Raw genomic sequence first — 13,429 nt, 5'->3', positions numbered from 1 at the left:
AACCACACCTGTGTGGAAGCACCTGCTTTCAATTGACTTTGTATCCCTCATTTTCTCAGGTGTTTCATTTTGACAGTTACCTGAACATTTGAATGACAATGAGACGGAGTTAAACGGATAAAAACAGTGAACAGTTGTAGATCACGAGGAGAGGAGAGCACAGAGAACACAAACACCAACCACAGACTAGGAGCTCTGACCGGGGCCTTTCAGTAGACTGACTGACGTGTTGGGAAAGGCTTTCACACTCTCCCTTCCCCATTCCAGGAGTCACACACCAACATGCTGAGTCAGTATCAGCTGCTTATCTCTGTTTATGTGTCAAACATCTCCGTTTTAAAAGGTACTCAGTTAAAGGACGTTGCCAGGCGCAGTCACTGCAGAAATGTACCCATAATGCCGTTTACGTTCTGCATCTACATCATTTTGCTGAGTCTACCTTTAAAGCTGCAATGTGTCACTTTTTGGATAAGTCCACTAAATGAACATAGAAATATGAGTTAAGGATATGTCATTCTCATGTAAAGCAAGTCTAAGAAACGGTGGATCTGTTCTATTTGCTTCCTGTGCTTAACTTTGTTTTTGCGTATTTTACTTTCGGTTCTGTACACCAGCTTCAAACAGCTGAAAATAGAATATCTTTGGTTATGGAAAATATATTTTACAGCTGTTTAGATGGTACAATGACTCTACACTATACTTGCTTTTTTTGTCACAAACTGAATTTAGGCAAACTATTAGAATTTTAGCGACCAGGAAATGGTGGAGGGATTTCTGCATTTACCCACTATACTGTTTACTTTCTACATCTAACTCATGTTGCTGACTACCTTTAAAGAGCTCTAACGGTCTACAGGCCTGATATGTCCACTACGTCATGTTGCTGACTACCTTTAAAGAGCTCTAACGGTCTACAGGCCTGATATGTCCGCTACGTCATGTTGCTGACTACCTTTAAAGAGCTCTAACGGTCTACAGGCCTGATATGTCCATGTTGCTGACTACCTTTAAAGTCATGTTGCTGACTACCTTTAAAGAGCTCTAACGGTCTACAGGCCTGATATGTCCACTACGTCATGTTGCTGACTACCTTTAAAGAGCTCTAACGGTCTACAGGCCTGATATGTCCACTACGTCATGTTGCTGACTACCTTTAAAGAGCTCTAACGGTCTACAGGCCTGATATGTCAACTAAACACTTGAGAAGCACCACACACAGCTCCTGTCACTCACTTGCACTGCCAAACACACTTCCAGTCGTTGAGGGCAGGGTGAGGTTTGTCATCGGTCACGGGTCCATCCTCCTCCTCTATCAGTGTGTCTGCTGACGGAGGGGCCCACAGCTGCAGGTGCTCTGTAGCTGCCAGAATACGGTTCCCTACAGGACACATACACATGGTTAAACAGCTACATGGTTACCTGTTCCCCGCACATTGACTTGGTACCGGTACCCCCTTTATATGGCCTCCTCATTATTATTATTATTATTTATTTATTTGGACTTTAGTTTATTTAGTAAATATTTTCTTTACTCGTATTTTTCTTTAAACTGCATTGTTGGTTCAGGGCTTGTAAGTAAGAATGTCACGGTGAGGTCTACTACACCTGTTGCATTCGCTGCATGTGACAGTTACAAACACATACTTACTGTACACACAGACACAGACACACAGCAGTTAGTCAGGAGGCGTTACCTTGTGGGTCCCAGGCCAGGTTATAGGTGACAGCATTTAGGAAGAACTGTCCTGTCTTTCTCCACTGGTAGTTAAGCTGCTGTTAATGGCACAGACAGAAGGAGAAGGGGAATAGAGAGGTGTAGGGAGAGGGACACAGGAGGAGACCATATTCAGTGGAAAGAGAGAATGAGGGGAGAGGTGGGAAGAAGAGAGTGAGAGCGGCGAGAGAGAGAGAGAGAGAGAGAGAGAGGGGAGAGAGAGAGGCGAGAGAGAGAGGAGAGAGAGGGAGAGAGAGAGAGAGAGAGAGAGAGAGAGAGCGAGAGAGAGAGAGAGAGAGAGAGGCGAGAGAGAGAGAGTGGCAAGAGAGAGAGAGGGGCGAGAGAGAAAGAGAGAGAGAGGGCGAAGAGAGGGGCGAGAGAGAGAGAGAGCCAGAGAGAGAGAGAGAGAGGGGTGAGAGAGAGAGAGAGGAGAGTGAGAGAGGGGCGAGAGAGTGAGAGTGGCAAGAGAGAAAGATGAGAGAGAGAGAGAGAGAGGGGGCGAGAGAGAGAAGAGAGGCGAGAAAGAGATGAGCCAGAGAGAGAGAGAGAGCGAGAGAGAGAGCGGCGGGAGAGTGAGAACGGAGGGAGAGTGAGAGCGAGCGAGATTGGAGCGAGAGAGAGGGGAGAGAGAGGAGAGAGCGGGGTGAGAGAGAGAGAGAGCGGGGCGAGCGAGAGGAGAGACGGCGGAGAGAGAGAGAGAGAGGCGAGCGAGAGGAGAGAGCGGGGCGAGCGAGAGAGAGAGAAGGCGAGAGAGAGAGAGGCGAGAGAGCGGGGCGAGCGAGAGGAGAGAGAGGGGCGAGCGAGAGGAGAGAGAGGGGCGAGAGAGAGAGGAGAGAGAGAGGGGCGAGCGAGAGGAGAGAGAGGGGCGAGCGAGAGGAGAGAGAGGGGCGAGCGAGAGGAGAGAGAGGGGCGAGCGAGAGAGAGAGGGGCGAGCGAGAGGAGAGAGAGGGGCGAGCGAGAGGAGAGAGAGGGGCGAGCGAGAGGAGAGAGAGGGGCGAGCGAGAGGAGAGAGAGGCGAGCGAGAGGGGCGAGAGAGAGAGAGGCGAGAGAGAGAGGGGCGAGCGAGAGAGAGGGGGCGAGAGAGAGAGAGAGAGGGGGCGAGCGAGAGAGAGAGAGAGGGGCGAGCGAGAGAGAGAGAGAGGGGCGAGCGAGAGAGAGGCGAGAGCGGGGCGAGCGAGAGGAGAGAGAGGGGGGAGCGAGAGGAGAGTGAGAGGGGCGAGCGAGAGGAGAGAGAGAGGGAGGAGCGAGCGAGAGGAGAGAGAGGGGCGAGCGAGAGGAGAGAGGGGGAGAGAGAGAGAGAGAGCGAGAGGAGAGAGGGGGCGAGCGAGAGGAGAGAGAGGGGCGAGCGAGAGGAGAGAGGGCGAGCGAGAGGAGAGGCGAGAGAGAGAGGAGAGAGGGGCGAGAGAGAGAGAGAGAGGGGCGAGCGAGAGAGAGAGAGAGAGAGAGGGGCGAGCGAGAGAGGGCGAGAGAGAGAGGGGCGAGAGAGAGAGAGGGGCGAGAGAGAGAGAGAGATAGTTATTCAACACATGCACAGACAGGCAACTATAATAAGCTACATGCTCAGGCACCAGCCACTGTTAATACAGGCATTTACAGCCACACACAACTCACACCTTGAACAGAATATTCAGGGTTGAGAAAATCCACAGCAGAACAGTAATGAAGCAGTTAAAACACAGTGGAACTCTCAATGGAGCAATACACACACACACACTAGGCATGCTCTCTCTCTCACACACACACACACACACACACACACGAGGCATGCTCTCTCTCACACACACACACACACACACACACACACACACACACACACACACACACGAGGCATGCTCTCTCTCACACACACACACACAGGCATGCTCTCTCACACACACACACACACACACACACACACACACACGGCATGCTCTCTCACACACACACACACACTAGGCATGCTCTCTCTCTCACACACACACACACACACACTAGGCATGCTCTCTCTCACACACACTAGGCATGCTCTCTCTCACACACACACTAGGCATGCTCTCTCTCACAACACACACTAGGCATGCTCTCTCATGCACACACACACTAGGCATGCTCTCTCTCACACACACACACACTAGGCATGCTCTCTCTCACACACACACACACATGCTCTCTCACACACACACACACACACACACTAGGCATGCTCTCTCTCTCACACACACACACACACTAGGCATGCTCTCTCACTCTCTCACACACACACATGCTCTCTCTCACACACACACACTAGGCATGCTCTCTCTCTCACACACACACTAGGCATGCTCTCTCACACACACACACACACACACGACACACACACACACACACAGGCATGCGCTCTCTCACACACACACACTAGGCATGCGCTCTCTCTCACACACACACACACTAGGCATGCTCTCTCTCTCACACACACTAGGCATGCTCTCTCTCACACACACTAGGCATGCTCTCTCTCACACACACACACACACAGGCATGCTCTCTCTCACACACACACTAGGCATGCTCTCTCTCTCACACACACACATGCACACACACACACTAGGCATGCTCTCTCTCACACACACTAGGCATGCTCTCTCTCACACACACACACACACACGAGGCATGCTCTCTCTCACACACACACACACACTAGGCATGCTCTCTCTCACACACACACACACACACGAGGCATGCTCTCTCTCTCTCACACACACACACTAGGCATGCTCTCTCACACACACACACACTACACACACTGCATGCTCTCTCTCACACACACTAGGCATGCTCTCTCACACACACACACTAGGCATGCTCTCTCTCACACACACACACACTAGGCATGCTCTCTCTCTCACACACACACTAGGCATGCTCTCTCTCACACACACACACTAGGCATGCTCTCTCTCACACACACACCAGGCATGCTCTCTCTCACACACACACACTAGGCATGCTCTCTCTCACACACACACACTAGGCATGCTCTCTCTCACACACACACACTAGGCATGCTCTCTCTCTCACACACACACACTCTCTCTCACACACACACACACACACACACACACACACTAGGCATGCTCTCTCTCTCTCACACACACACACTAGGCATGCTCTCTCTCACACACACTAGGCATGCTCTCTCTCTCTTGCTCACACTAGGCATGCTCTCTCTCACACACACACACACACACTAGGCATGCTCTCTCTCTCACACACACACTAGGCATGCTCTCTCTCTCACACACACACTAGGCATGCTCTCTCTCACACACACACGCTAGGCATGCTCTCTCACACACACACACTAGGCATGCTCTCTCTCACACACACACACACTAGGCATGCTCTCTCTCACACACACACACTAGGCATGCTCTCTCTCACACACACGCAAGGCATGCTCTCTCTCTCACACACACACTAGGCATGCTCTCTCTCACACACACACACACTAGGCATGCGCTCTCTCACACACACACACTAGGCATGCTCTCTCACACACACACACTAGGCATGCTCTCTCTCACACACACACACGCTAGGCATGCTCTCTCACTCACACACACTAGGCATGCTCTCACACACTAGGCATGCTCTCACACACACACACACTAGGCATGCTCTCTCTCACACACACACACTAGGCATGCTCTCTCTCTCACACACACTAGGCATGCTCTCTCTCTCACACACACACTAGGCATGCTCTCTCTCTCTCACACACACACTAGGCATGCTCTCTCTCTCACACACACACTAGGCATGCTCTCTCTCACACACACACACTAGGCATGCTCTCTCTCACACACACACAAACTAGGCATGCTCTCTCTCACACACACACACTAGGCATGCTCTCTCTCTCACACACACACACTAGGCATGCTCTCTCTCTCACACACACACACTAGGCAAGCTCTCTCTCACACACACACTCACACACACACTAGGCATGCTCTCTCTCTCACACACACACTAGGCATGCGCTCTCTCTCTCACACACACTAGGCATGCTCCCTCTCACACACTAGGCATGCTCTCTCTCTCACACACACACACTAGGCATGCTCTCTCTCTCACACACACACACTAGGCATGCTCTCTCTCACACACACACTAGGCATGCTCTCTCTCACACACACACACTAGGCATGCTCTCTCTCACACACACACACTAGGCATGCTCTCTCTCACACACACACTAGGCATGCTCTCTCTCTCACACACACACACTAGGCATGCTCTCTCTCTCACACACACACACTAGGCATGCTCTCTCTCTCACACACACTAGGCATGCTCTCTCTCTCACACACACACACTAGGCATGCTCTCTCTCTCACACACACACTAGGCATGCTCTCTCTCTCACACACACACACTAGGCATGCTCTCTCTCACACACACACTAGGCATGCTCTCTCTCTCACACACACACTAGGCATGCTCTCTCTCTCACACACACACTAGGCATGCTCTCTCTCACACACACACTAGGCATGCTCTCTCTCACACACACACTAGGCATGCTCTCTCTCTCACACACACACTAGGCATGCTCTCTCTCACACACACACACTAGGCATGCTCTCTCTCTCACACACACACACTAGGCATGCTCTCTCTCACACACACACTAGGCATGCTCTCTCTCACACACACACTAGGCATGCGCTCTCTCTCACACACACACACTAGGCATGTGGCATGCCTCTCTCACACACGCTAGGCATGCTCTCTCTCTCACACACACGCTAGGCATGCTCTCTCTCACACACACACTAGGCATGCTCTCTCTCACACACACACTAGGCATGCTCTCTCTCACACACACGCTAGGCATGCTCTCTCTCACACAGGCATGCACACACACGCTAGGCATGCTCTCTCTCACACACACACACACTAGGCATGCTCTCTCTCACACACGCACACTAGGCATGCTCTCTCTCACACACACGTTAGGCATGCTCTCTCTCTCACACACACGCTAGGCATGCTCTCTCTCTCACACACACACTAGGCATGCTCTCTCTCACACACACGCTAGGCATGCTCTCTCTCTCACACACACGCTAGGCATGCTCTCTCTCTCACACACACGCTAGGCATGCTCTCTCTCTCACACACACGCTAGGCATGCTCTCTCTCTCACACACACGCTAGGCATGCTCTCTCTCTCACACACACGCTAGGCATGCTCTCTCTCTCTCTCTCACACACACGCTAGGCATGCTCTCTCTCACACACACTAGGTATGCTCTCTCTCACACACACACACTAGGCATGCTCTCTCTCTCTCACACACACACTAGGCATGCTCTCTCTCTCTCTCACACACACACACTAGGCATGCTCTCTCTCTCTCAAACACACAAGGCAGTTTATTCAGCATAAAATGTCAGTGTCTCTCTGCTTACCTTGTGGCGTTTGTTTGGGTTGGTAGCGAATGGTTCAAAGATACACACTGTGTTCCCATAGGACGCAGCAATCTAAGCAAAGTAACGTTCAATATCCCAACATTAATCGGTAGTTTTACACACCAGGGTTAATGGTGCAGTCAAAGGAGAGGAGGGAGGAGGGAGGAGAGAGGAGAGGAGGAGGGAGGAGGGGACAGAAGAGAGCAAGGAGAAGAGAACAGAACTGCATTTGTCATCACAACATTATTGTAACTGCGTGCGTGTGTGTCTTACCCTGCCCAGTTGGTGGGAGCACTCAACACAGCCCACCTGGATGTTGCCATTTTGAGCCCCAGGGATGATCTGAACACACTCAAAATCACTGGCCAAGATCACTATATCACAGCCTGAACCATAGGCCTGGGAGAGGGGAGAGAGAGACACACAGACAGACAATTCAGTCAATCCAACACAATGCAAGACAACAGCAGCCTGGTCCCACATCTGATTGTGCCATATTACCAATTTGCTGAGACAATTTTAAAAATGTTTTTAATTTAACCTTTATTTAACTAGTCAAGTAATTTAAGAACAAATTATTATTTACAAAGACGGCCTACCCCGGCCAAACCTTAAACCGGACTACGCTGGGCCAATTGTGCGCCACCCTATGGGACTCCCAATCACGGCCTGTTGTGATACAGCCTGGAATCGAACCAGGATCTGTAGTGATGCCTCTAGCACTGAGATGCAGTGCCTTAGACCACTGCACCACTCGGGCGCAATGACCAGTAGAGCTGAAAGGACAGCACAAACAGATCTGGGACCAGGTTACATATACAGTCCACTCCTCCTGGTAGGTAAATACACCTACTGAGACTGTCTGGTGAACTGCACTGTAGTCAAACAGATCTGGGATCAGGCTACATATACAGTCCACTCCTCCTGGTAGGTAAATATACCTACTGAGACTGTCTGGTGAACTGCACTGTAGTCAAACAGATCTGGGATCAGGCTACATATACAGTCCACTCCTCCTGGTAGGTAAATATACCTACTGAGACTGTCTGGTGAACTGCACTGTAGTCAAACAGATCTGGGATCAGGCTACATATACAGTCCACTCCTCCTGGTAGGTAAATATACCTACTGAGACTGTCTGGTGAACTGCACTGTAGTCAAACAGATCTGGGAAATCAGACAGATCCAGGTAGGTAAATATACCTACTGAGACTGTCTGGTGAACTGCAGCTGTAGTCAAACAGATCCATCACATCAGTCTCCTCTGGTAGGTAAATATACCTACTGAGACTGTCTGCTAACTGCACTGTAAAACAGATCTGGGATCAGGCTACATATACAGTCCACTCCTCCTGGTAGGTAAATATACCTACCTAACTGGCAACTGCACTGTAGTCAAACAGAGAGACAGAGAGGCTACAGTGCATTAATTTTGACCAGGGTCACATAGGGATCTCTACACCATGCTAAGAAGGTTTTTCCCCAAATGGCACCCTGGGATGATCTTGATTTATTATTAGAACCGGTGTCATTTTGAGACGCATCCTAAGTCTCCATATGTTTAATTCAGGCTAGTGGTTAGGTAATGATGAGTTCTCTTAGAACAGGGCCATGTTTCCAGGTCTACACAGTCTAGTCAGCTGCTGGTTTGGGTTCTGGTTCCATGGAAAGACGCAGCGTTGTTCACGTGAAAAGAGAGGTGTGTTGTTCAGTGAAAATGAGCAGGCTGCTGTCAAGAGATCGCTAAATCAGCCCGGCCATTTACGTTCTACACCATGCTAAGAAAATAGTGTGTCATGAGAAATGATTTCAGATATAGTGAGACTTTTGACCAGGGTTTACAACACAGAGACTCTGGAACAAAGTCTCCAGATGTTTAATTCAGGCTAGTGGTTGTAATGATGAGTTCTCTTAGAACAGGGCCATGTTTCCAGGTCTGTAGTCAGCTGCTGGTTTGGGTTCTGGTTCCATGGAAAGACGAGCGTTGTTCAGAAAAGAGAGGTGTGTTGAGAAAGATTTCAGAGGATGTGAGAGTGAGAAGGTTGTAGAGAGGCTGAGAGAGAGGTTGTAGAGAGAGGAGGGAGAGAGGTTGTAGAGAGAGGGAGAGAGGTTGTAGAGAGAGGAGGGAGAGAGGAGAGAGAGAGAGAGTTGTAGAGAGAGGAGGGAGAGAGAGGAGGAGAGAGGAAGGAGAGAGGTTGTGGAGAGGAGGGAGAGAGGTTGTAGAGAGGAGGGAGAGAGAGGTAGGAGAGAGGAGGGAGAGAGAAAGGTTGTAGAGAGGAGGGAGAGAGGTTGTAGAGAGAGGGAGGAGAGAGGTTGTAGAGAGAGGGAGGAGAGAGGTTGTAGAGAGAGGGAGGAGAGAGGTTGTAGAGAGAGGGAGGAGAGAGGTTGTAGAGAGAGGGAGGAGAGAGGTTGTAGAGAGAGGGGGAGAGAGGTTGAGAGGAGGGGGAGAGAGGTTGTAGAGAGAGGGGGAGAGAGGTTGTAGAGAGAGGGGGAGAGAGGAAGGAGAGAGGTTGTAGAGAGGAGGGAGAGAGGGGAGGAGAGAGAGGGAGGAGAAAGGTTGTAGAGAGAGGAGAGAGAGAGGTTGTAGAGAGAGGAGGAGAGAGGTTGTAGAGAGAGGGAGGGTTGTAGAGAGGTTGTTGTAGAGAGGGAGGAGAGAGGTTGTAGAGAGAGGGAGGAGAGAGGTTGTAGAGGGAGGGAGGAGAGAGGTTGTAGAGAGAGGGGGGAGAGAGGTTGTAGAGAGAGGAGGAGAGAGGAAGGAGAGAGGTTGTAGAGAGGAGGGAGAGAGAGGGAGGAGAGAGGAGGGAGAGAGAAAGGTTGTAGAGAGAGGAGGGAAAGAGAGAGGTTGTAGAGAGGGAGGAGAGGAGGGAGAGAACGAGGAGAGAGGAGGGAAAGAGAGAGGGAGGAGAGAGAGGCTGAAGAGAGGGAGGAGAGTGAGGGAGGAGGGAGAATGTATGTGTGAGAGAAAGTCAAACTTCTGTATGTGTGATGTCTACTGTTAATTTTTATTGTTTACCTTACTTGCTTTGGCAATGTTAACACATGTTTCCCATGCCAATAAAGCCCATTGAATTGAATTGAATTGAAAGAAGAGAAGGAGAGTAGAGGGAGAAAGATAAAGACCGGAGAGAGAGAGAGTGGTTGAGGAGAAAGAGGAAGTAAAGGAGAAGAGATAATGTGTGTGTAAGAGAGAGAGGGAGAAAAAAGGAGGGAGAGGGAAGGAGAGAGGAGCAGTCCTAGTTGAGGTATTGCTGCAGCGGCTGAACATTACAGCTGGAATTAAAAGCAGTCACCGTCACGCACAGACTAGCCCTGCTCTACTCACCTACACCCACGAGGAGAGATGAGGTGTGTATGACTGAGAGACCACTCTGTTCTGTACCTGTACAAAGTAACGTTGGAGTGTGTGTGTGTGTGTGTCATCGATCTACATGAACCTGATACAACAGAAACAACCGCTCAGCTCATCACGTCTGTCCAAGCACCTCTCGCCTCCGCCTGTCTGCCTGCCTGTCTGCCTGCCTGCCTGTCTGTCTGCCTGCCTGCCTGCCTGTCTATCTGTCTGTCTGCCTGCCTTTTGACAAGAGCCTTCAAAGGCCATTTGGTATGCAGCCTATATTCCCTCACAAAGCCAGTGTTTAGGTGGTCTAACATATACCTGCCTCACACATAGCTGAGTGCACTGTCACACCAGTCAGAGTTGGCAACACGACAAGCCCCAGGCAGCAGGGACAATGCAGTGAATGGAAGGAGTATGAATGAGGTCTGTTATATGTAACATGAGAAGAGATGTTGGCTGAAGACTGAACACATTTCATCAGGTTAATATTCATATAATAGAGACAGGAAGACTGAGTTCACAATACCAGCCCCCACACACACCACACACAGAGACAAACACCGCGCAAACACACACCACAGACACAGACAGACAAACACCAAGCAAATACAGACACACACACAAACACACACACAGACAAACACCACGCAAATACAAACACACAAACACAAAGAAAACACTATACGCAGACACACACAAGCATGCACGCACACACACACACAAGATACACACAGACCATACACAGCTGTCACCTACAGAACAACCCAGTCAGGTAGGTGCCCTCGCATTTACTACCCGAGTGCCTTTAACATGTTCTTGATGTAGGTGTGTACCATTGACAGCAGTTGGATTGACCCTCTGTTGGATGTTAAGATGTTAAATGGTGGTTGAATAATGAAGGATCTGTCTGGCTCCATCTTGGAGTCAAATAGTTAACCCTGACCAGGGCTCTAGGCTGCCCTTCTTCACAAGCAGCACGTGAGCACCTAAGTTGAAAAATGTAGGCGCACACAAATAAATGTAGGAGCACAATGAAAGATATGAGACATTAAAGCTAGAATCTTACATTTTCTAGGCGCACTGGTGCTCTTAAATATATATTTCAGGTCGCACAGTAAAATAAATAGGCGCAGATGTGAGTAAAATGCTTGTACTGTAGAGCCCTGCTGTGTGTGGGGGTGGGTGGGCGCTCACAGGCATCCCAACTGTCAGTGACTCTTCCCATGACTAACTCAATCATACCAGCATATCAGTGTACCACTGCAGATAGGCTTTACATCAACTAAACCCTCTCCTTTCACACACATTATGGCAGTCTGTGTCCCAAATGGCATCCCGTTCCCTTTATAGTACACTACTTTAGACCACGGACAAAAACTGTAGAAAACAACACTAGAGCGAGCAGGCAGGCAGGCTGGGCGTTCACCCACGGTGCTCACAATGACACTGGGCGTTCACCCACGGTGCTCACAATGACACTGGGCGTTCACCCACGGTGCTCACAATGACACTGGGCGTTCACCCACGGTGCTCACAATGACACTGGGCGTTCACCCACGGTGCTCACAATGACACTGGGCGTTCACCCACGGTGCTCACAATGACACTGGGCGTTCACCCACGGTGCTCACAATGACACTGGGCGTTCACTCACGGTGCTCACAATGACACTGGGCGTTCACCCACGGTGCTCACAAAGACAGGAATCACAGATTATGGTAATTATGGTAATTCATGCATCTTATTAATAGAACATGCAACTCATGTAATGAGGCAGCCAATAAAATGTCATTTTCAAACATTTGACAAAATGCAATTTGCGGGAAAACACCATTCTAAACAGAGCACCTGGGAAAACACCATTCTAAACAGAGCACCTGGGAAAACACCATTCTAAACAGAGCACCTGGGAAAACACCATTCTAAACAGAGCACCTGGGAAAACACCATTCTATGGGTTGCTAATATGATTACAATTGGACAATGAAAAAGTTGATATGAAGAGAAAAATGGCATAGTGGTGGGTCCAATAGGGAAGTAAATGGAAATTTGCAAACATGATATAATTACTCCTGTCTATACAGAAATAAATCTAATCACTCAAAATACATCCCCAGAGAGCGTGACTTAGCCACAGAGGAATCAAGGATCATTAGCTTCTTTTAAACAATTGCTGTGGATTGTTTCACATCACAGGCTAGTAGGCCCGCAATTTGGGCAGCGGCTTGGCAACAGGCCCAGCTGATTACTGAGTCGCGGCTGTCAGTAACACACATGTAAAATAAGTGATAATGTGTGGAGTGTAATGTTTTATGTTGAGACAAGGAGATGGGGAGGGATGTGTGGTGGAGATATAGGCCAGTCTCTCTCCCCAGAATGGCTCAGCCGACACCCGCAAACTCCTGCACATTCATTGAGTGAATTGTTTGCCCTTAGATATTTTTGATCAATTCCCCATTACATGTCACCAGTAGTAAATGTTCCTTTCATCCCTGTCATTTCATTACATTCATTTATGTTAATGTATGTATTAAGTACAATAATTCCCCTTTCTCATAGTGAAAAGGTTGTTCCAGAATTCACAACCTGCTCTACTTGTCAGTAACAGGTTTTGGTTTATTTCATAACTATCATACATTTTTTAATTGTTATTGGTTTGGAGTGTTCCATTTGAGCAATGAGCATGTGTCTAGTTTCTCTGTCCTGATAATGTTGAGGGGGGGGCGGGTGTGCCTGGGCACGCATAGAAGTACCTGGCCTGCTGAGGCTGGTGATCTCTCATTAGTTGACTTAATAAAAATGATAAACATTAAAAGTTATGATTAACCACACGACAATCATTGAGAAAGGAAAAGGTTATTATTGAAATGAAACTGTTCCGTGAAAATGCGCATAAGAAAATCCTACCTGGCACACAGAACAGTAGAAACGGAAGGATAA

General features: G+C 49.3%; 1 protein-coding gene across 1 annotated transcript in view; it reads right to left on the bottom strand.

Moving 5' to 3' along the window:
* Nucleotides 1-13,429, bottom strand: part of dmxl2 (Dmx-like 2) — a 99,514-nt gene that overhangs the window by 75,953 nt on the left and 10,132 nt on the right. The window contains 4 exon segments of the mRNA XM_064989971.1: nucleotides 1,234-1,378; nucleotides 1,695-1,773; nucleotides 7,153-7,224; nucleotides 7,426-7,551. Of these exon segments, the coding sequence (XP_064846043.1) occupies nucleotides 1,234-1,378; nucleotides 1,695-1,773; nucleotides 7,153-7,224; nucleotides 7,426-7,551 (422 nt within the window).

This window comes from Oncorhynchus masou, chromosome 2, assembly GCF_036934945.1.
Source record: "Oncorhynchus masou masou isolate Uvic2021 chromosome 2, UVic_Omas_1.1, whole genome shotgun sequence".
Taxonomy (NCBI): domain Eukaryota; kingdom Metazoa; phylum Chordata; class Actinopteri; order Salmoniformes; family Salmonidae; genus Oncorhynchus; species Oncorhynchus masou.
Note: the sequence above shows the minus strand (reverse complement) of the source record. Positions and strands in the feature narration are given on the sequence as shown.